We start from the raw sequence: 24,863 nt of genomic DNA on the forward strand, positions 1-24,863 counted from the left end.
GCTGGGGGCACCCGGATGTGTTAGACTCAAATTCAAAGCATTTGGGGCGAAGCCCAAGATTCTGCATTTCCAACGAGCTCCCAGGCGGGGCTGCTGGTGCCCATCCTCAGACCACATTCAGCAGGGCCACTAGCATCCTGTCCCCAGGTGGGGAGCTGTGGGCGGGCCCCTCTGTGGCTGCACTGGGCCCAGGTATAAATTGCGGGATGCACCCTCTACCTCTTTGGTGTTGCCCTACCCCCTGCCGCCCTCCAAATCTTGGGTGCCTCGACTTGCCCCCACAAAGGGAGCCTCCCTCTGGGTCCCCACGGCCCTCTGCAGGTCCTGCCGTCAGCAGGAAACGAAGGCGCGTTCATCATCGGGAGCGCATCTGGCATAAGAAGGCATAAACAATTCTGTTTATTGTCAACGAAGATGCAGAGGGCGGAGGGGCTCTACATGGGCGGTGATGATACAAAAGAGGGCTGAGGCGGAGAGCAGACACAAGAATACACAGCATTAGTCGGAGTGAGCTCCAGCTCCTCGCTTGAATCAAGGAGACCCCGCCACCCTTTCTCACTAGGGCTGCAGAAGGATGAAAACTGGCCTCAGTTTATCAGCTCCTACTGGGCAGGCCGAGCAAGAGGCTATTCTAAGCTGATGGAAGAGGCCACCTGTGGTCTGGGGGAGACCCCGCCCCAAGCGCAGCATGGATGCTGAAGCTGGTCCACGGCTGCCGGTGGTGGCTGGTCCCGGCTCCCTAGGTCCGAGGCTTCTCTTGATTCTCAATGATAAGCTTGTCAGTCGAATACATTTGGCCGATGAGGACCTGAAGGCAAAGAAAAAGACTCCATTAGCTGCAAAGATCAAAAAGAGCATTGCTAACCTTTAAATGCCAACATCTGCCATCACAGGGCTGTTCCTTGTGGGGAACTGCATCGTGGGGCCAAGTGCAGTCATGGGGTTGGCCTTTGCGAATTCCCCACACCCTCCAAATGCTACTTCCTTCACTGTGAGAACAAGTTCGCGATCCACACTCATTCTTTTTTGGCCTTTGAAATGGCACTAGCAGGCACAGCCTTGGTTCCTTGGGCTGTCCTGAGCCGGCTGAGACCATCCACCAGGCTCCTTGGCTGCTGGCTGGAGGGAGAGCCACCTGGACGTGTGCACAGCAGCTCCTCCCCAAACACAATCCCATCCTTTACAACCGGTTCTCCCGTTTGGAGAGCCTTCAGCATAAAGCAGAAACGGGTCTTGCCTGTGTTGGGCTAGAACGTGGGTTCCATTAAGGGCACTGGAAGCAATATGGCTGCCTGTCTGGTCCAGGTGGGGCTGAGGACCCTGGTCTGGCTTCTCTCACCTCTTGCCTCTTGACTTTCCCAGCCTTTCCTAAGTGTCCTCTTACAAGGAGTGTTTCTGCTGGTGCCCAGATGTTCCCACTGTCCCAGGTAGATGTTGTAGCCATGACCGGGGCCGCCGCAGATGACTGATCCTTCCTTGGGAACAAAGGGTCTTCACGAGTTTTCTCCAAAAGCATTTCCTAAGTGATACTTTCTTAGAACCTGGTACAGCTGGTGCGGGAAGGACTTCAGAGCAGGTGGTCGCTATCTATGGGTATTTTGGGGTCTTTGCTCTCTCAGTACACGAGGGAACCTCTCAATGGCCGCAGCAGCTACCAGAGTGGCCAGGGGTCAGAATCAGGACCCTCATGTGGTCTTCCCATCTTGTTTTAATATTCTATTCTATTTTAAAAAGAGGTTTACTTGAAAGAGAGAATGCATCCAAGTGGGAGAGAGGGAGGGGCAGAGGGGGAGAGAGAGAGGATCCTCAGACTCCCCAGTGAGCTCGAATTCTGATGTGGGGCTTGATCCCAGGACTTGAGATCCTGACCTAAGACCAAGAGTCAGACACTTAACCCACTGAGCTACCCGGGCGCTCCATCTATTATTTCTTTATTTGCATATAGTTGACATATGCTGGTACACTGCTGCAGATGTACAACATAATGATTCAGCTTCTCTAGATCTTCTGCTAGATCGAGCTCTAGATCACAAGCGTAGCTGCCATCTGTCACCTCACAACTCTATGTTCCCTGCTGTATCTTTTATCCCCAAAACTTAGTTACTCCATCAACTGGAAGCCTGTATCTCCTGCTCTCCTTCCCCCATCCTGCCTATCCCCACCCCCGACCAGCAACCATCCGTTTGTTCTCTGTATTATAGGTCTGATTATGCTTTTTGTTTATTCATTTGTTTTGGTCTTGAGGTTTCCCATACAAGTGAAGTCATTTGGTATCTGTCCTTCTCATCTAACCCTCTACGTCCATCCCTGTCGTTGTGAATGGTGAGATCTCATCCTTTTTTACGGTTAATACTCTATTTTAAAATGACGGCCCATGAAAGGGGAAGATTTTGACACTCGTAAGGAACAGTGGTGCTCTCTCACCAGTCACACCCCCAGAGATCGCCTCAACGTTCCCATCCTCCCATGCTGCTGGTGACGTCTTCTGGCGCGCACCTGTACAGAGGTGTCCCAATGGCCAGGGGGCTCTAGTAACTCAGGGCATCACGGGGATGCCAGGAGAAAGTGAAGGAAGAGGTCAGAGCCACCCAATGATGGACAAAGAAAGCCGAAGAACAGAGTGGAGATTTAAGGGCATGAGGATGATTGAATAGATTACTTTCATTGCAAGTGAATTCCTTAATTTGATAAAAGAGAAAAGGGGGTGGTGATGGTGGGGAATGAGTGTTCTGCACCAGTACCAAGAGAAGTCAGTGATGAGCTCTGCTCCCATGTCTCAGCCTCCCCTCCTCCTGTCCATATAAAGAACACACATGGCTTCAGATGCAAGCGGGAAGGGCAGGTCTGGGATTCCGCGGAGCACGATCTGCATAACATAGTCATAAACCATCTTGAGGGCTGAGACTAGCTAGACGCGGTTTCATGAGGAGTGGAGCACAGAGGCTCAGCCTGGCCTCCCTTCTTGATGACCTGGAGTAGCTGTGGGATGAGCGGGAGCCAGATGCACCCTACTCCAGAGAGGGGGCCGAGAAGCAGTATTCGATACTCTGGGTATTATGTGGTTTTACTTTCAGATGCTAACCTCAACAGACAAGTGGGCCCACCATCATTACTTTTTAGAAAAAAGGCTAAAATACCAATTATTGTAAAAGGAAAAACAGAATTATTATGTTTGGGGAGGAGGTCTAGGTTAATAAAAATAATTTCATGTAACAGCTTGGGCGCCTGGGTGGCTCAGTGGGATAAACCTCTGCCTTCATCTGAGGTCTTGATCCCAGGAGGTCATGATCCCAGGGTCCTGGGATCAAGTCCGACCTCGGGCTCTCTGCTCAGCAGGGGGCCTGCTTCCCCTCCCCCCCCCCGTCTGCTTCTCTGCCTACTTGTGATCTCTCTCTGTCAAATAAATAAATAAAATCTTTAAAAAATAATTTTATGTAACAGCTCAAATGATTCATTTACCTGGGAACTTGGTTTATATTTCATGGAGGTGGGGAGAGTTTATCAGGAGCCCCTCTTAGAAGTGTTGACAATACCATGTTCCACGAGTTTATCAGGGTTTTCTCAGGGCTCTAGTGGCAGGCAGAAGTTATGATACGGCCTAAGGAAGAACTCTTTCACACAGTTGGCAAAAAATGGAATCGGCTGCCTTGGGAGGCGGTCATGCTCTGGGAGGGGGAGAAGGTGGGGACGGAGAAGGAGTTCATGCGGACAGAGGTGGAGCAAGGTGGGCTCCTTCCACATCTCAGCCTCTCTGATGACTTACTGGGCCAGGACCCATCTCTGACACCTCTCAGAGCAGCTGGGTGGCCCCCGAGTGGCCCAGAGTTGAGCCATGTGTTCTGATGCCCTGGAAGAAAAGGTGGTCTCCTTGGTGGGCTGTTTGAAGATCCAGCAGCATTTTTACCACACCGCAGAATAAACAGGTCTCCTCCCACTCAGTTCACTTTGTGAACACTGTGTGAACAGCCACCTTCTTGACGGATGGGCTACAACAAGGACACAGGGTTCTCTTGTCGTGCGGCCTTTTTCCCCTGTGCTCCTAGGCTTCCAGGGACAGCGTGAACATAGTAGTGGTCCTCCTCGTCCACCGATCTAAAGGATGGAAGCTTTGAGGGGATGGGTGCTCTCTTGAAAGAAATGCAGATATGGTATGGGGTGACTAGTTTGCAAGCAGCTCCATGTAAAAGGCTCCAAAGAAAACTGACGAATGAAGGGTGAGAGGCGATCCAAAGAACTCAGGTTGTAGGAGCGTCATTCAAAACAAACCTTCAGAAAAATAAACCAAGACGGAAACAGAGAGGGAGGCAAACCAGAAGAGACTTTTAACTCTAGGAAACGAACTGAGGGTTGCTGGAGGGGAGGTGGGTGGGGTGGGGTAACTGGGGGATGGGCACGAAGGAGGGCACGCGATGTGAAGCGCACTGGGGTTGTACGCAACTGATGAGTCTCTAAACTCTGCCTCTGAAACTAATACTACACTATGTTTTAACGAACCGAATTTAAGTAAAAAAATTAAAAAAAAAAAAAAAAAAACAAACCGAAAAAACCCACCAAAAACCAAAAAACCCTTCAAAAAGCCTATCCACCCTTTGAGTTAATGGCTGAAGCCTCCCTGCCACCCCCCCCCCCCCCCCCCGCAGAAGGGGCTCTCTGGCTCTCTCCTGGGAGCCTCTGTGCCTGGATGGGTTCCTCTGCGTGAGGCCCAGTGGCTGCTGGGGAGAAAGGCGGACTCATGTCCTACTTGTTCTGACGTAGCTGCTTTCACAGCATAGTCTGGGACAGTGCTAGGCACACAGAAAGTGCTCAGTAAGAACCTGGTAACTAAAAATGCCAGTGTCGAGCATTCCCAGTTATAACCAAGGCTCTATTGTCCACTAGTTCTAAAACCTAGATCTGTACGTAATTAACGCAGTGCTTTGGTGGGGAGCTGCTAGTGGAATTACGGAACTGATCAAGGCAATTCAACAGAAGTAGCCACAGGACCATTTTATTGTAACAAGAATGCTCACTCGCTGTTAAGGAAAATCAAATGATCAAAATTTGGCCCAGCAGAAAGTTTAAAGCTGTAATCCAGGCCTATAAGGGATTAACCCAGAGCAATTACAGAAGATGGAAGAGAAATATTCAGTTCACCCAGGGAGGAAATATTAAAAAAGTTATCTCAACGAGAGCTACAGAGGCGAGGCAATAAATGTTTGTGCAACAGTGCTGTTGCATTTATTTTGGCTATAAAATGTGTCAGCACACACAGGGAAGGGACAGCCAGGGACGGATGCCGTGGTGCTAATGACAGAGCATGTTGCTCCTACGCTGGAGGTGAGAGGAGCCGGTCAATGAAGCGAGGAAGTCCAGTTACTGCCTTCAATTTACAGCCCTTCCAGAAGCCCCAAGGGGCTTAGCTAGCCACATCCGACTATTACCATGCATAAGTTGGTCATTAAAGCTGATCACACTTGTATTCTATAAACTTCAGGAATTGGCATTAGAGTCCATTAGAAAAATACACAGCTTATTCAACTGCAAGTAGATGGGCTGGCAGGCTGGCCTAGAAACACTTATGAGCTTGGAGACTCATTAGACAAATAACCTGCTGGGGAGGAAGGAGGATCCAAGAAAAGAAAATTTAGTGCAACGTCTCAGGTCTCCATTGGTCACTCAGCTGCCACAATGTGCCGTGCAACGCGTCTCAATCTGACTTGGACCCAGAGGAGCTGGGCTCCATCACCAGGAGTGGAAGAGCCTTGGCTACTTCCTGCCTGTTTCACGCCATTGTTAGGAGCATCCAATGCAATAGGAGACTTGAAGAAAATGTACCAATTGCCCCAGATACTTCCTGGGGCTCAATTACATTTGCTGTCTTCATGTTGCTGAGAGGATTAACTAAGAACAGTAGTGGGCATGTGGTCAGGTCTCGTTCACTGTTACTGATATACATGGCCCTGTGCATTGCCAGTCTGCTGCCGGGAGGAGCACTTCAGGGTGTCAGATCCTGACCTCAAAGATCTTGAAGCCTCCTCACTCTCTGGTTGTAAGTGTCTATGAGTCTGTAATGGTGAAACATACCCACACTGTGGAGAGGATGTCAGGGATGTCTGACACCACCTCCTGGCTTTGAACTTGAGCTTCCTGGGCTAGACTTGAGGACTGAAGGACCCTCTTCATCTCTGCTCTGGGCCTACCCCCTGTCCAGTAGGCCCATGATGCTTACCAGTGGTCTAGTATCAGGAGGTTGCCCTGGGCACTGAAAAGTTATGGGAGAGATGCTGACAACTGACTCTCCCGGAGAAGCCTAGGGAGGGACTGTCCCTGCTCTCTGTCCTCTCTAAAGATGGTAAAACCATCCAGGCAGGGATAGTCCCCTGTCCACTGAGGACAGTGACAAATCCTGCCTCTGGCATTGTAGTAACCATACCACTACGACCAATAATGATAATGCTATTACTACTAAAAAACTACAATGGTAATGATGATGAAAGGTAGCAGTCACATTTAATGAGCATTTACTGTGTACCATGCACTGTTCTAAGCATTTAATTAATTAAATCAATTAATTAGAATTATTTAATTCTTTCTATCACACAACAACTGTATGAGGAAGATACCATTATCATCATCAATTTATAGGCTTTCTACAGGCAAACCCCATCTTTGGATTTCTGCATTTGGAAGGAGTGTAATTGCTCAGATGGGCGTGCCCTTCATTTCACATATGAGAAGCCAGCATCTCAGTGGATGACACCGAAAATATGATGAGAAAAGAAAGTAACAAGAGTCACATCAACAACAAAAACAACACACCTAGACATAACCTTAAAAAGAATGTGTAAAGCTTTAAGAGAGAAAACGATAAAGCTTAAAAATATAAAAGAGTTTGGATGAAATAAGATATACCATGTTCATGGAAAGACTGAATCATATAAAAATGTCAATCTTTTGCTAAATTAGTCTATGTTAACACGATAATGAAAGTCCCAATGTTTTTTTTTTTTTTTGAGATATTTGAGGAAACAACTTTCAAGATTATTTGAATGAGTACAAAGTCAAAGATAAGAAAAAGTATTTTGATGAGGAAGATACTAAAGCATTTTTGAGATAAAGCTGAAACACTTGGCACTGGCCCAAGGAGAAAGAAATGAGCAGAATAAGAGTTAGAAACCAGATCTGGCCGAACAGAGGTAGTTAATACACAAAATTATACTCATGGGGGTTTGGGACTTAGCTTGAAGAGGATGTGGTAACTAGAACATTTCTTTGAAGTCTCCTATTGATCTTCACATAAATAGTATATTCCGTTCCATAATATATTTATCTTATTTTATAAAAATGTCAAGTAACTCTGGCCCTTTGGGAAGATGCACTTTATATACTCCATGCCTTTGAGTGCCTCCCGACACCCAGTTGAGAGACATCTTTTTAATTTCCTAAGGTAGTTTACATTTGATAGGGACTTTGGAAAGTCCCCCCAAAACCTATGCACCACCAATGTAAGTGAATCTTTGATAGCAGAATTTCAGCTTTTGGTCTACTGTCCGCTTGTCCCATGGAAGGTCGGCAGGACATCTGTGCCCCTCCTCTGGCCTATAATGATGCCAGGCAGTTTCCCATGTTGCCAATGCGATTCTCCCAATGATATCCCAGTGTGGAGGGTCACTGTCACAGCCTAGCCTGAGTAGAACAGTTGCTGTAACAACCACTTTTATCATACTTGGTTTCCTAATAAGTTTTAAAAGAGGCAAACTGAAATAGGGATATATGAAATTATATATAATTCTTCTATTTAGCAGTAAGAGGTAAAATCTAAATGTTATGAATTTGGTTTTCCTCTAAAATATCACTCTTGATGCATATGCTCTTTTTCTTTCTAGAATTTCGTAGCCTATGTTGTTTTTCAAAATGTTTTACATATAGTAACATAATATTATTACTTTTGAATTTGCCATCATTTTATGAAATAGAAGAATGCCTGAAATGGCCAATGTAGATCTTTGAGAAGTCAGTCCACAATTAGGTGTACAGCAGAGAAAGAAGTCCAGTCCAAAGAATCCAGAGTGGAATCTTCTTGTGTTTCCTCTCTCCACATATGCTCCATCTCCATTCAACTCTGTGAGCCTTGAATTTTAGATACTGGGTGGGTATTCCTAATATGGACGGTGGTGGTGAGGACCTGACTTCTTATTTTCTCTGTGATATTCCTAGCAGAGCGGTGAACAAATTCCTATCTTCTCTAAATCCCACGTCACAATTAATACTAAGTGTGCTTCCTCCTCACTAGTAGGGACAAGAGACACCCTAGATGCAGGGCTGTGTCCTCTCATCAGTGTGACCAGATGCCTGGCTTACCCCATTGTTCCAGTGTGATTATTAATAGAGCTTTCTTTCAGTCTCAAGGGTTCCCCTTTGTGATGATGAATTATATGGTTGCCCTATCTCTTGTCCACCATTGTCAGATTTCTAGGCCATTCTGTTGTTTTCCTGCATGTCTGATGTTCAGTTGAACGTTTTTTAAAAAGCCCACCAAGAGACAGCCTTTTTCTTTCAAATCCCAGGCCATCAGAGTAAAGAAAATCAAACAATTGTAATGGGTCTCAGAAAACTGTGGCCTCAAAGGGTCTGAAGTGATTTCTACCAGCACACTGTCCCTTCTGCAGGAATGCGGCCCTTTTGAACAAATATACATGTAAGGCAGTGGTTCCTAACAAGACAGGGGCAGCTTCCAAGGATACACATGGCCCGGCCCCACTCATGGAGTTTCTCTTTAGGGAGGTGGGGGCGGGGGTCTAGGCAGGTCACCGTTCTCTTGCATCTGACTGGCAGCCCTGAGTGAGGAAGGGGCACAAACATAACGGCATTCAGGCTCAGCATTTATTATTCATATTTAAAAATAATCAGTTTTTTTCACCCCAGTGGATGAATATTTTTCCAGAAAACAAAAAACCAGGGTTGATATTTACCCGCCTGGAGCTCTTTGGGCACAGCCCTTCCAGAAGGCCATGGACGACAAGACCAGGTTGGGGGAGGGAGATGTCTTTGTTGCTCTGGGATGGCACAAGGCTGATGAAGGCCAGGGAAGCCTCCCACACCTGTTCTTTAGAGCTGCTGGGGGCTGGTGCATGATTTCTACCTGCTAGTCTGGACCACTGCTCAGGCAAACACTTATAAAACAGGAGAGAGGTACTAGCTGTCTTCCCACTCTATGGGGATATTCTTGCTCCCCGTGCCCGAGGCACAGCTGGCCCCGTGGGGACACTGGATACAAACGGTCTGTCAGCCACCCCTCCTCCCGGAGGCCACAGTGAGGCATTGCATAATAGGCTCTGTGAGATGAAAGCAGCCCATGGCAAGCACGAAGGTTAGCGGCACTGCGACTAGGTCACCGAGCCCTTCTTGGAACGGGGCGGAACTCAGGACCCAAACATCACGTCAGAATGAAACCCGGCTCTTCCTGGGGATGGTGACAAGGGCCCAGGCAAAGCGCCAGAGACGCTGGCCTTCCTGCACTCCGCTCGCTGCGCCCCAGCCCCTCAACTCAGTGCTTCAGCAAGAAGAGATGGCAGCAAGATCAGAGTCCCGTCACTGCTCTAATTAGTTACAAGGTGACACAACTACCTTGACTGGCGATTCCCAGGCCGGTGCTGGGACCAGCAAGCTCCTGACCAGATGCTTACCAACGTGCTTGAGCAAGATCCCTGACAAAGTTACTGGGACCATCAGGAGTTGTTTTATCCCTTCAGGGACACCTTCTTTCAGGGTCAGCTTGGTTCAATTCTGAGTTTACTTTATTTTTTTTTTTCCTCCTTAGAGAGAGGAGGAGAGAGGGAGGGGAGGGGCAGATGGAGAGAGAGAATCGTAAGCAGACTGCATGCCCAGCGTGGAGCCGATGTGGGACTCGATTTCACAACCCGGAGATCCTGCCCTGAGCTGAAATCAAGAGTCTGATGCTTACTTGACTGAGCCACCCAGGCACCCCTTAATCCTGATTTTACATTTGCTTTAAGCAAATATAACTGGAAAGGTCAGGGTGGCAAAAAAAGGAGAGAAAGAAATACTCAGTTACATGATTACCTACCACTTTAGACAACTGTTTCTAGACACTTGCAGATCGACTGTGTTTCATTTGGTTTGTCTCTGTCACCCTCCTCAGATGGCTCACAGCACCACAGGGGTCAGACGGCCCAGAGCACGGCCGCCCACACTACTCTGATCTGACACATTCTTCACTCTGTGGGCTTGCAGGCTCTTGGAGACCACCGAGGCACCTGCCACTGGAACAGATTCTCAGTCTCCATGATAGATCCAAAGTCAAGGCTATAGAGCCAAAGAAAAGGCTCTTGACACGGAAAAAAGTTCTACAGTATGAACCAGGAGGTACACTTTTAATTCTTTTTTGAAATTCAGGCTTGTGACGTGCGTGCATTTACTGGCTTATTATATATATATATATATATATATATATATATATATATATATATATATAATATATATATATATTTTTTTTTAAGATTTTATTTATTTATTTGAGAGAAAGAGAGAGCAAGCAAGAGAGAGCACAAGGAGGGTGAAGGGTAGAGCAGAAGCGGGCTCCCTGCTGAACAGGGAGCCCCATTTGGAGCTCGAACTCAGGACCCTGGGATCATGACCTGAGCCGAAGGCAGATGTTTAATGACAGAGCCACCCAGGCGCCCTACTGGCTTCTTCTAAAAAACAGGGTAAGTTTGATGCCATCTGGTGTTCAGAAGTCAGTGTCCCCAGACGAGACCATGAACACCCCCTCCCCTCACAGAGCCAGGCTGGCCAGAACAGTTTCTGTGCAGCACTCCACACTCAGCAGCTTCTGACAGAACCCCATGGCCAGCGGCAGCTGCCCTCCCTAAGAAATGATGTAAAACAAGAGAAACAAACAAGTCAAACTCCACCCTCTTCCTCCAACTTGCCCTGTGTCAAGCTCAGTGTCTTTACCAGTCAGGACACAGACCTTCCTTTCAAACAGCTGCCTTGCTTTCCTTTGCGTCCAGCCCCACGGGGACCTGCTACGTCATGTCCAGGGACATTAAAGCAGATGACCAGCAACATGCTTACTTTCCCAGGGCTTGGGAATCTTCCGGGAATGATTTTAAACCTTAAACAGCACCAGAATTAGCCATTTATCAACACATTTGATCGCAAGGCTCATATTTTCCCGTTTCTTTCTAGCATGCTGCAGGGGAGATGTGAGCACAGCTGAACAGTTTTGCTCCTGGAAGTTATTGTGGATAAGGGAGAAAGGGAAGGCCTGAAGCTAGAGCCTGAAATGACACCATGAGTCTGATGAGAAGGGGGGTGGGGGGGAGTTTCTGTCTTACCAAGCCTACCTCCCCGATCCTTAGGGCTCTAGTAGGACACGGGAAACTTGCCATCAGCTGACACGGCCTCCACACTGTCCCTGAAGCCCAGTTGCTGAATGTATTTTCCAACTAAAAGCCCGGAAGGCCAAGAATTGCCCCCAGAAGGGCTCTACCAACTCTTCAACAGAAGCACACACGCCAGCATTGCAGCATCACCAATGCCAACGGCAAGGATGGGCATCTTTTCTTTACTCCTGTGGCTGTGCCCACTACTGATCTCCACGATGGGACAGGCAGTTCAGATTTCTGACACTTGCAAGAGAGAGATGCTGCGCTGGTAGAGGAAATAACCAGTCTCGAAAGAATCTGTCGAGGGAATCAGCAGTCAGGAAGTGCACTGTGGTCTGTCTCCCAGGCAGGGGGAGAGAACCCGGCCATTGAATAGTGAGCTGTGGACACCCTGCCAGCATTCAGTCATGGCCAGGACACACAGCTCTCCTGCCCGGGTTCCACTTTCTCTTGCCACAGAGCAGGGCAGGCTGCAGCAGGCGCGACTATCTGGGTAGACCACCGTCCACCTGCCCCCTTTCAGTGCCCTCCCAGACTCCCTGGGAAGGAGACAACCAGCTCCCCGCAGCTGCAGAAGCAGCCTCCCCGAGCAAACGGCCGCAGGGGAAGACACCACGTGCAAATAAATGGTGGCTTTTCTCTTAACAATATGGACTTCCTTTAAAGGTGTCCATCGTCAACTGCTAAGGGGAAAGTGCAAGGAAATTAATCTGCCTGCCCCAAGTTTGTGCCGTGGCTGATTTTAAAAAGAGCCTGTGATCATTCTCTTCCATCAGGCCACTGCCATTCAGCCTTTTCTTTACCTTCACTTGCTTCAGTGAAATCACACTACAGCCATTTCAGGCAGACTGTGACAACCTCATACTCTGTGTAATTATTACAGCAACAACTAATTTCTGTCTAGCACTTTACAGTTAGTTCATAAGGTATCTGTACACTTTACTGGCTTGTCTGATCCTTGTACATAGAACAGACACCATCCTCTGTAATCTGTTTTTTATTTTTATTTTTTAAAGATTTTATTTACTTGAGAGACACAGTGCACAAGTTGGCAGAGAGGGAGGCAGAGGGAGAAGGAGAAGCAGGCTCCCTACTGAGCAGGGAGCCCCATGTGGGGCTTGATTCCAGGGTCCCGGGATCCTCACATGAGCTGAAGGCAGAAGTTTAATCAACTGAACCTCTCAGGTGCCCCTCAACCTCTCTGTTTTAAAGAGGCCTAGGATCTAAGGGGCAAACTAATTTATCCAACATCACAGGGTCAATACTCTGAGTTTTAGCAAAGCTCTAAATTCTCTTCCTTTTTTTTGTTTTTTTTTTTAAAGATTTTATCTATTGGGAGCGCCTGGGTGGCTCAGTGGGTTAAGCCGCTGCCTTCGGCTCAGGTCATGATCTCAGGGTCCTGAGATCGAGTCCCGCATCGGGCTCTCTGCTCAGCAGGGAGCCTGCTTCCTTCTCTCTCTCTCTGCCTGCCTCTCAGTGTACTTGTAATTTCTCTCTGTCAAATAAATAAATAAAATCTTTAAAAAAAAAAAAAAGATTTTATCTATTTATTTGACAGACAGAGATCACAGGTAGGCAGAGAGGCAGGCAGAGAGAGAAGAGGAAGCAGGCTCCTTGCTGAGCAGTGAGCCTGATGCGGGGCTCGATCCCAGGATCCTGGGATTGTGACCTGAGCTGAAGGCAGAGGCTTTAACCTACTGAGACACCCAGGCACCCCTAAATCCTATTCCTTTAAATCTCAGTGTATTCGTGAGTACAGTGTGGTTTGTTTTTTTAAAACACTATTAAAAAGAAATTAAGAACAAACCACACTGTACTCACGGAATACACAGAGATTTAAAGGAATAGAAATAGAATTAGAAATAGAAAAAAAAAAACCCTTTAAATTAGAAATTTTAATTAGAAATATAAAAAGAGTGGGCGTCTGGATGGCTCAGTCATTAGGTGTCTGCCTTCGGCTCAGGTCATGATCCCAGGGTCCTGGGATGGAGCCCCACATTCGTATCCCTGCTCGGCAGGAAGCCTGCTTCTCCCTCTTCCTCTGCCTGCTGCTTGTGTCCTTCTCTTGCTGTCTCTCTTTCTCTGTCAAATAAATAAAATAAAATCTTAAAAAAAAAGAAATTTAAAAAGAGAAATAGAAAAAATAGAAAATTAAAATAGAAAAAAATCTTTAAATTAGAAATAAATAAATAAATAAACCCACACTGTACTCTTGCAGAATACACCAAGATTTAAAGGAATAGAAATAGAATTAGAAATAGAAAGTCCCACTACTTCAAAATCACCTTTATTTTTATTTCTGCAAACTCCTTTTGTCCTGTTTACCCACGAAACAAAGTTGCTGTCTGCACCGTCACGCACGTACTATTTGGCACTTGGCGCTACTGACCGAGAGAGTCCGGACAGCACCTGCCCCCTCCAGTCACGGTTCTACACACACAGCCTTCCCAACTGTGTTTTGTAAACAGCGCATTTCAACAGATCTGGGGTCAGCCCCACTCCCAGTAGCCTAGCTGAAAACACAATCAGTTCTCGGCTATGGCTCTTTAACTCCCCCACCTTCTCAAACGTTTTGGAGGGAAGACTTTTTTCCTAGAAAACATATTATTACTTTGATGAGTTATGTATCTTTGCCTCTTTTTTCTGCTCTTTCCTCCCCTCTGCCTCGGTCCCTGTGCATCTCGTTGGGCTGCAAGTATGGCTTGAGAAACGTGGGTCCCTCACGGATAGGATCTCAGAGAATTCTCTCGGTCCAGGGAAATGGAGATACCCTTTAAATAACCACGACTGCCCCAAGGCAGCCATTTAGGGAAGAATACCTATTGCCTTGAGATTGGTTTCTCTGCTTGGGGGGGGGGGGTCTTCCCTGCCCACATCCAGGCCTGGCTCCCCGCTCCTCCCACCACGCAGGCTCACAGCCTCTGGCCAGAGCTTCCCTAACTGCAGTGCCTGGGAGTTTGCCAGAGGGCTCTGTGCCAAGCCCCAGAGACTGACTTAGCAGATCGGGGCTGAGGCCTCGGCCCATGTTTGGAAAAGCGCTCTGTAGGCTCAGGGCCTTCTGTTCTGCCTGTTGCAGCCTCAGACACACTGTCCCGACTTTATATTTTACGCAGTTTATGTGTTTGCTCTGACGCGGGGCTGAGAGCTACTCGAAGTCAGGGGCTTTGTCTGTGCATTAGCTTCCTTCCTGTCCCCTGAGGAAGCCGCACTCTCAGAAGAGGCTGGGAGCGAGTCCTCATCACATGCCCCGTGGGAGACCTTCTGTGTCCTTGCTGTGCGGCTGGCAGAGCCACGGGAGGAGAAAGGGTGGGACCCTTGGCCCCCTACCCCCCCGCCCCCAGTCCAGTGCACACAGCTGCTAGAATCTTCTCTGATCTTCTCAAGGTTGCTGGCATAGCAAACTGGTTTCTTCACTCCTACTGAATCTTCAACCCCTGGCCGAGCTCTAGGGCCTCCACCAACTCTTCTCCGCCTTCGGAGCAAGTGGGTTGAGCCAAACACTTGATTTTGTTGCCTGAACATGGAAGCCCAGGTCTATGCAGGCAGGGTCTGAGCCCATGAGCCAGTCTGGGTGCCGGCATCCCCGTGAGCCATCCCCAGTGCTCAGGAGTCTCTGCTGAACAAATGAGTGACTCCTGGGAGCAGGAGGTGCCTGGGCAAGGTCTCAGGTCAAGGCCTGTCAGAGGAGGAGGAAGAGACTAGCGGTGGGAGCCGAGACGGGCAGAGGAAGGATTTCTCCTCAGGCAGCCCCTCCTCGGGAGTGCTCCTTGTGCTGTTTAGGAATGAGACCTTCTAGTTTCATTCATCTAAACAACAGAAACGTCACCATCCGAAGCAGTCAGCTGTTCCCTAGGAAGAGTGAACCTGGAAGCCCTGAAGGACCGCCCAGCGGTAAAAGCTTTCCTGTGGATATTCATTTTGACCCCTGAGTCCCAAACTTGACCTGCTGTAAGCTGCTTTCCTTGGGATTGGCTTCTGATTTGCTTTTCGGTTTGAGTACGATGGCGGCTCCATTTCTGTCATCAAGGTGAAGGGACCCTCACACTGGAGTCAGCCCCGAGGACACAGCCCAGCCAGTGGGATGAGCCCCCCTTTTATTTACTTATTAATTATTTGTTTATAGATTTTTAAATTTACCTTAGAGGGGAGGGGCAGAGGGAGACAGACAGGCAGAGAATGCCAAGCAGAACCCCGCTGAGTGCGGAGCCTGATGTGGGCTCAAACCCAGGATCCTGAGGTCATGACCGGAGCCGAAATCCAGAGCTGGGTGCTCAACTGACTGAGCCCCCCAGGCTCGTGAACAAGCCCCTCTCTTAGAGTAGTTTGTTACCTTCCTCCTTCCCCTTCCACCCAATGTCTCAGAGTGAGGTGTTCCTGGCACGCAGCTTTAGGAATCTACTATAGAGTTTACCACAAATTTAACCCTTTCAGATTTTTTATTTTTTTTGATAGGAATATCCCACTCTTGTAATGCACGATGGAAGATTACCCAGGACTGTGAGAACACAAAGAAGAAGGTTGATAAAAGCTGTTTATGTCCTTAGCCATTTGGTAGTGACCTTGACAGAGCTGGGCCACCAGCACTAAGTCATTAGAACGTGCGGGGAACGGAGACAAGTCCTCTGAGGCCACAAGGGGATTAACAGTGTTGCTGCTGTAAATGCTCAGTTATTTGAAGAATGTCAGCAACAGGCAGATGGCCAAGCAAAATGTATAAAAAAATTAAGCAGGGGAGCCCCTGGATGGCTCAGTTGGTCAAGTCTGACTCTTGATTTCGGCTCAGGTCATAATCTAAGGTCCTGGGATCAAGCCCTGCATCGGGCTTTGCACTCAGTGTGGCGTCTGCTTGAGATCCTCTCTCTGCCCCTCCCCACCATGCGCTCTCTCTCTCTCTCTCTCTCTCTCATATAAATACATATTTAATAAAAATTGAAGTTAAAGTGATTTTATGTAGTAATGCCACTCCTGGGTGTATGTTCATGAAAAATGAGAACAAATGTCCATGTGGAAAGGTGTACAAGAATGTGTATGGCAGAACTATTCATAATTGCAAAAAGGTGGAAACAACCCAGTGTCCATGATGAGCAGACGGACAAAATGTTGTATATCCAAAGAGTGGATCCATGAACTGGAATATATATATATATATTTATATATATATATAAATATATATTTATAAATAAATAAATAAATAAATATATATATTTAAGATTTTATTTATTTATTTGACAGAGAGACAGTGAGAGAGAGCATGAGCGAGGAGAAAGTCAGAGAGAGAAGCAGACTCCCTGTGGAGCTGGGAGCCCGATGCGGGACTCGATCCTTGGACTCTGGGATCATGACCTGAGCCGAAGGCAGTCGTCCAAGCAACTGAGCCACCCAGGCATCCCCATGAACTGGAATATTATCTAGCCAGGTGAACCACTGACACATGCTACAACAGATGACTCCTGAAAACATTATGCCACGTGAGAGAGGCTGGACATGAAACCACACATCATCTGACTCCTTGTATATGAAATATCCAGAAGAGGGAAATCCACAGAGACAGAAAGTAGGTCAGTGGTTGTCAAGTGTGTGAGTAGGAGAGACTGTGGGGTGACTCCCAGTGGGTGTGGGGTTCCTTTTTGGGGGTGCTGAAATGTTCTGAAAGTGATTATGGTGATGGATATTTACGTAATGCTGAATATACTAAAAAACTTCAGAAGGGTGAATTGCATGGCATATAAATCTGAATATATACACTAAAAGGTGTTGAAAAAGACATATGTAAAGATACGTTAAAAGTGTTGTCTATAGGGTCGCCTGGGTGGCTCAGTGGGTTAAAGCCTCTGCCTTCAGCTCAGGTCATGATCTCAGAGTCCTGGACTTGAGCCCCACATCGGACTCTCTGCTCAGCAGGGAGCCTGCTTCCTTCTCTCTCTCTGCCTGCCTCTCTGCCTACTTCTGATCTCTGTCTCTGTCAAATAAATAAATGAAAATCTTAAAAAAAAAATGCTGTCTATACTTCTGCTAGCCTATGAGCCTCACAGCTGTTTAGCGCCTGAAATATGGCTAGTCCAAACTGAGATATTCTAGAAGTATAAAATATACACTGGGTTTCAATAAGGAAAAAAGAGTGCAAAAATTAACATTATTTTTTGTATTGTAGGATGAAATGACAATATTGTAGACACACCAAATTAAAGAAGATATATTAAATTAATTTTGCCAGGTTCTTCTTAATCTTGTGAATGTGGCTGCTAGAAAATTTAAAATTACATATGCAGCTTGCATTTATAGTTTGTATTATACTTCTGTAGAATAGTGCTGGTCTATATCATTTATTATTTTATTTTTTAAAGATTTCCTTTTCTTTTTTTTTATTTGACAGAGAGAGACAGAGAGAGAGGAAACAGAAAAGCAGGGGGAGTGGGAGAGGTAGAAGCAGGCTTCAGCCTGATGCGGGGCTTGATCCCAGTACCCTGGGATCATGACCTGAGCCGAAGGTAGACGCTTAATGACTGAGTCACGCAGGTATGCCTCTATATCATTCTTTAAAAAAAAAGTTCTACCTATTTACTTATTTTTAGTGGGCTTAAAAATTGTGGTAAAATATATTTTATATATAAGTAATATACTAGCATAAATTAGGTTGTGTTAAAATATTATCACTTCAACCCCTTTTATCTTGAAATAAATATACAGTCCCAGGGAGCTGCAAAAAGTAGTACAGGGAGGTCCTGTGTACTCTTCACCCTACTTCTCCCAAAGGCAGCTTTTTGTTTAACTATAAGTAGCACAATACTAAAACCAGAAAACTGACATTTATATTTTCCATTTACATTTTTTTGGTGTTAAGACTGATCAACCCTTGCTGAGGAGAAGTCTGGGTGTGCAACAAGAAACAAGAAATAGTATCTTAAGGGGCCTGGGTGGCTCAGCTGGTTAAGTGCCCGCTTTTGGCTCAGGTGATGATCCCGGGGTCCTGGGCTTGAGCCCCGAGTCAAGTCTGCTTCTCCCTCTCCCTCGGACCCTCCCGGCTGCTCTCGTGTTCACTGGCTCTCTTTCATGCCCACTCTATCTATCTCACATGAATAAATAAATACAAAAATCTTTAAAAAAGATTATCTTAAAGTTGTTGATCCTCTGCAAAATGAACACTACTCCTGTTGGAATAAAAAAATTAAGTGGAAATTTAGATTTCTTGCTGTCTGCACAGAAATATTTCATAGAGCCTGTGGACATGATGAGGACCCGTGGTCACATTCATATTCCAGGTGCAGGGTGCCTGCTGCCACGCCTCCCCCCGTCCTAGCTGAGGGTGCAGGAGGCCCCCTGCCCAGTTACTCAGTTACCACATAAGGGCACCTTGTGGTCTTGTAGGTACAAGTCACTTCTTAAGCTCACCCATCACGAAGGGCTAAATTAAGCTGTCAGGCTTGATCACGGCTGAGCACACTTCCTTGGGGAAAGTCAAAGTTACAAGGCCGCTCGGCTAACTGAAAGCAGATAAAAAGGAGCCACCTTCATCTTTCCCTTTTCAGGGAAAGAAATCACACCTCAAGATTTCAGAGGCCACTTTTCACAAACTGGCTGTCACGCACAAGTGTGTTTGGAGATGATGCTCCCTCCCTTCCCTCCTCATAACCGTTTTGAGACTTTGTCTTATGGGCCCTCTATTTTCTGTCTTCCTCTCTCTGTCTACACTTGATGTTCTGACACAGCTTTGGATGTAAACTACTAATGTGGGGGAAGATGATGTTCGTCCATCGTGCCTTTTACTTACACGTCTGAGGGAGGCCCCATCTCTCCAGATTTAGATGCTCCCCCAGAGAGGATGTCTGGAATTCTCTCAGACAGCCCATGCCACACTGAGCCCTGCACACCTTTCAAAGCTTGGCATGGCCTCACCAGAGCCTCTGTCCAGCTCACATATGTACTCGCTCAATGAAGACCTCATTCCCCCTAAGGGACTTCTCTTGGGCACTAGCAGAGAATATGTCTACATGGGTATCATCTCTAAGGGCTTAGAGGGACCAACCAGCTTCAACCGTCCTCATCCCCAGCAATGCTCCCAGGAGCTCAAGGGTCACGTGTATGTATGTGGTGTGTCTCAAGACTGTGTCTATCCCATTCCTTCCTGGGGACTGGGGACAGAAGAGATAGTGGCACTGGTCTTATGGGCTCTCCAAAGGGTGACCATATGTATTAATTGCTGCTGTAACAATTTACTGCAAACTGGTAGAGCTTAAAACAACACACATTCTGGAGGCCAGAGGTCAGTTAGTTTCAGTGGGCTAAAGTCAAGGAGTCTGTAGGACTGGTTCCTTCCGGAGGTTCTAGGGGAGAATCCGGTTCTTTGTCTTGTCTTTTCCAGCTTCCATTGGCCATCTGTATTCCTTGGCTTGTGGCCCCATCCTCTGTCTTTAAAACACATCACTCCAGTCTCTGCTCTGTTATTACATCTCCCTGTCTTCTGTAATCAAGCCTCCCTCTGCCTTCCTCTTAGAGAGACATTAGTGATTACAAGTAGGGCCCATGTGAAAAACCCACATATGGTCTCCTCATCTTAAATCAGTAACTCGATTACATCTGCAAAGCCTCCTTTCCCATAAAAGGAGGGATTGATGCAGGGATTGACAGGTTGCAGGGATTAGGATGTGGACATCTTTCAGGGACCATTTTCGAGCCTCCCATTCCTCATTTCACGGTTTTGTTGAAAACAAACATTTTAAACTTCAACGTATCTTATTGTAGAAAACGTGAAATATAGCTCTCGGTCCCTCTTTACTTTACTAGACACGCTGAAGGGAGGGAGAAGTGAGAACACAAGGCAACCTCCAAAAGGCCAAGTCAAAGAGATGTAGCACCAGGGAGACGGCAAGGCAGGGGTGGGGCCTGGGCCATGGAGGGGGAGGGAGGTTGTGCTCTAAAGGGTCTTTATTTCTAAGTCAGCTAAGTTCTTGAAATATGCTTTTCTTACAGATTATGTTCTAAATATTGATTAGGTTCCCTGCTCTCACTACATGACTAACTGAATCTGAAATCTCTCTAGTAAGCAGTACCAGAGAGTGGGACTCTGAGAACTTGGAAGCCTGAATGCCCTATGCTTCCCCTTTAGTCTCCCATCCATCCTGACTCTGTGGGACAGGCACAGAGCTGCTGAAACACGAAGGGCCGCTGGCGTGAGCGAGGTCTCAGTCTCAGGTGTGGGGTGCTCGGTGAGTTCACAGGACCACTCTTCCTGGAGATCATGTAGGGCCTGGAGACCAGTGCTGGGGATTCTGGGATGAGGTCTCTGGGCCTGGGGTTCTGGCCGACATCTGCCTCTCTTAAGGGAGCTCTATCAGTCAGGAGGAACTAGAAGGTCAAGGCTGGCACTCCCTGTTCCTGAGGTTGGGATTGTCCAAGAAAACCTGGGAACAGGAAGCAGGCAGCTGCGGCCATTGCTATCCCAGCGGTCTCCTGCGGAGTAGAGGAGGAGGAGGAGGAGGAGAAGAAGAAGAAGAAGAAGAAGAAGAAAATACCCTTAAGGGAATCTAGGGGCTCGAAAGAAGAAAACGGACCCAAACTATTGCTGTCTGTAACATAAACCTGCTTGGAGAGGTGGCTGACAAGTGGGATATAGCGAGAGCGCTTAAATTCAGGACAAAACAGGGGCGCCTGGGTGGCTCAGTGGTTTGGGCTGCTGCCTTCGGCTCGGGTCATGATCTCAGGGTCCTGGGATCGAGCCCCGCATCGGGCTCTCTGCTCCGCAGGAAGCCTGCTTCCCCCTCTCTCTCTCTCTGCCTGCCTCTCTGCCTACTTGTGATCTCTGTCTGTCAAATAAATAAATAAAATCTTTAAAAAAAAAAAAAAAAAAAAAAAAAAAAAAAAAAATTCAGGACAAAACAACTAGTAAGCAAGGCACAGATGTATGAAACTTATCTATGTAGGGAAATGGACGCCTTGATGGAAAGAAAGGTACTCTTTTTCAAGTAAGAGTAACAAATTGTAAGTATCAGGCTACAGAAGGCAGGGACAAGTAGAGATCCCAAATAAAAGAGGAGAAAAAGGAACGAATCGCTACTTGATAAACCACAAAAATAAGGAGGAGAAGAAGAGAAAACAAACTATAATAAACAGCAGAATGAGGTGGAAAGAATAAAATCGACCCTGTCAGCCATTATACAGACATGAATGACCTACATGGGCTAGATAACAAAACCAACACCTAACAGCAAGTGTGATAAAGACTGAAAACCAAGGAGCAAATTAAGACCAAGCAAACTCTGGAGAAGAAATACTAGTTTATATAAACAATAGACAAGGCAGAGCGGAATCTGAAATCACTACATGAATAATGAGCAACATTTACTAAAAAGATGTACCCATGAACTCCGCACAGTATGTAGGATGGTCGCTAAGTGTACAAAACCTACACTAGCAGAAATGACAAGAGAAATTGATAAAATAATTATCAAAATCAAATAAAATTATACTGGAGGACTCTGATATTCTTTTTCCAAAACTGGAGAAAGCCAGTACATTTAAAAAGGGAACGACATGTAGGATTTGAGTCATACAGTGACATACAGCACACATAGTCGTGCCTCCAAGAATATATAAAAAAAAAGTGTCCATAAAATATTTATAAACAATGGCATTTACAAACATTGATCAGACTTGGCCAAAGAAAAGTCTTAAAAAGTTTTCCATTTCTCAGGTTAAATTACTTTTCATTAGATTTTCAAATTAGCTGTCACGGAGTTGCCCATAGCTTTCTCTTAATGGCATATCCTTAATATGTAATCATTAGAAATGACATTATTGAAGAATATTTAATGGCCTGGAAATTATATTTGAAAGGGAAAAAAGGCAGGTATGAATCATAATTGAAAGGCAATCATTATATATCTTGGCCTCATAACTTTATCCCTAACTTATATCTTTAAGCAGTCATGGATCCCCAGTTGATAGATCAGGATTTCCCAGCAGATCCTAAATTGTAACCTCGCTGAACCTCAGGCAAGCTTCCGTGATTGTACCCAACTCCTGTGGCTCTCAGGACACTCCCACAGGAAAGAGAGACGGCAGTTCTGCATTCGTCCCTTGAAGCCCCTGGCTTTAGGGATTAAGTCTGAGGAGCACTTCGCAATACGTATTTAGGGAAATAACCTTTGCCGGGCATGCCCCAGGCTTAGAAGGATTAGTTGCTCACTTCGGTTTTTACATATACCCTATACAGTATATAATACTACATATATCTTACGGATGATGCGTACATAGAATCAGAGAAATTGATTAGTGAATAATAAATAAATAAATAATGTAGAAATTATCTACATTTTCACAACTGGTATATGAGTTCTAGAGAGCTGCCATATTCCATTCCAGGTTTCCTGACTCCAAAATCTTTTTTTTTTTTTTTTTAAATATTTGCAACCAAGCTTTATTACTTTATATTAGAGCTATACAAGCATATTGAAGGTCAGGGCATGGAAGGGAGGACGTAGGGCCCACTTCTGGGCAGGAGATGAACCTAAAGGTTGCTGGTGAGGAGAATTTGATTCAGAGCCAAATCTGACCTTTTACAACACACATCCTTAGAATAGGCATCTTCTATTCTTTCTAATTAATGTTTTATTTTTTTTAAGATTTTATTTATTTATTTGACAGAGAGAGAGCAAGCGCAGTAGAGGTAGAGGAAGAAGCAGACTCCCCGCTGAGCAGGGAGCTGGGCGCAGGATACGATTCCAGGACCCTGGGATCACGACCTGAGTCGAAGGCAGCTGCTTAACTGACTGAGCCACTCAGGCGTCCCTCTAATTATTATTTTAAATGGACACAACAAACACAAGAGTCCTTTAGCCACTTAGGCTGGGCTACGAAAGGCTGAGGAAGACGGAGATTTCATTTCGCAGTTTACCGTGTCGTTCTACAGGCGCACATCTCAGCCCCTCGGTTTTCAGAAATGGGGGTTTCAGATGTTCATGGAATGACACCGAGCCAAGAACAGCACCAGCCATCCAGCTCCTGGATCTCCTGAAGAACTGATCTTTGTGAAGCTCCATGGGCAGCAACGCCCCACTTGCCCAGTGTTTGTGAGTTGATTCAGATTTTGCCAAAAAAGGAAGCTGGCTGAGGCGGAGGAAAACAAGAACTCGAGGTCTGCACTCAGCCCGCTGGCAGCCCTGCCAAAGCCCCAGAGCTGGCAGCCGCTGCGGCCTGATCCACGCTCACGGAAGCGAAGGAAATGGCATTTTCCTCCCTGAGGTAGGGAAGCAAGCCCTGCTGAGACTCGAGGGGATGGATGGCAGCACGAGCCATCTCCGGATTAGAACGATGACAAGACAAAGTTCACTTCCCTCCCGGACATGTCCGTGGGGTTCTCTGGCCTCTGGCTGTGAGGTTGCTCAAGAAGTGGCCAGGACAGCACCTACGCTGGCAGGGGGTGCTCTGGGGGACGGAGCGGCTGCTGTCACGCTGTTCCCACCCCCACGGGCCACACTGCCTGCTTTATGTATTTCAGTGGCAGTTAGAAATGGAAGGCCTTTTCCTCACATTAACAAAACCCCATTATTAAATTCTCTCATATTAAAAAAACAAGGCTGAATCACTGTTTTGTACACCTGAAACGAACATAGCATTGCTGTCAACCATACTTCAATAATCCAGGTTTTAAAAAAACCCCACTCGGGCACCTGGGTGGTTCAGTCGATTAAATGTCTTTGACTCAGGTCACGATCCCAGGGTCCTGGGATCGAGTCCTGCATGAGGCTCCCAGGGAGTCTGCTTTTCTCTCTCCTGCTGCCCACTACCCCTTCCCCGGCTTGTGCTCTCTCTCTTTCAAATAAATAAATAAAATCTTAAAACAAAATAAAACAAAAACGTCACACAGGCCCATGTAAGATGATCGTTTTCTTTTCTGGTTTTCCAACATTTATTTTTCTAAAAAAAGAGAACATTTTGCGCAACTCTAAGCAGCGATTTCTGACAGCATCTGCTGAGTCTAGGAGCTGAAAAGACATAGCTATTCCCAAGAACAAGTGAACAGACTGGCACAAACTTAAATATATCACACCTCCACTACCACCTACAAAGAAGGCTTGAAACCCAGCCTCTATCAAGGATTCCAAGCCTCAGCTGTACACTGGCATCCCTTGGAGTGCATTACTGTTTGGGTCACACTTGAGAGATGAGGATTTACTTGGCCTGGGGTGTGGCTTACACTTCAGATTTATACAAAATCTGTGGTCAAATACATAACAGAAAACTTACCAGTTAAGCCACATTAAAGTGCACGTTAATGACATTTACAGTGCTGTACAACCGTGACCGCTATTGAGCGCAGAGATCTTCCACCGCCCCATACCCACTGAGTTGTTCCTCCTCTTGTCCCCCGACCCTCAGCCTGGCCCCCACTAACCCACCTGATGTCTCTGTGAATTTCCCTAGTCTGGACAGTTCATATAGATGGAACCGTAAGATATATGGACCTTGTGTCAGACT

The 24,863-nt window shown here is 46.5% G+C and overlaps 1 protein-coding gene across 2 annotated transcripts in view; it reads right to left on the reverse strand.

The window, feature by feature from the left end:
• Window positions 1-371: 371 nt before the first annotated feature.
• Window positions 372-24,863, reverse strand: part of LYRM4 (LYR motif containing 4) — a 166,970-nt gene continuing 142,478 nt past the window's right edge. For both annotated transcript variants that reach the window (XM_045066968.1, XM_004753659.3), the window contains one exon: window positions 372-808. Coding sequence is in view for 1 of the 2 variants with exons in the window: in XM_004753659.3 (XP_004753716.1) it covers window positions 740-808 (69 nt within the window). In the remaining variant the exon portion in view is untranslated. The remainder of the gene's footprint in view (window positions 809-24,863) is intronic.

Source organism: Mustela putorius, unplaced genomic scaffold, assembly GCF_011764305.1.
Source record: "Mustela putorius furo isolate JIRA1106 unplaced genomic scaffold, ASM1176430v1.1 tig00003870_pilon_pilon_pilon, whole genome shotgun sequence".
NCBI lineage: Eukaryota > Metazoa > Chordata > Mammalia > Carnivora > Mustelidae > Mustela > Mustela putorius.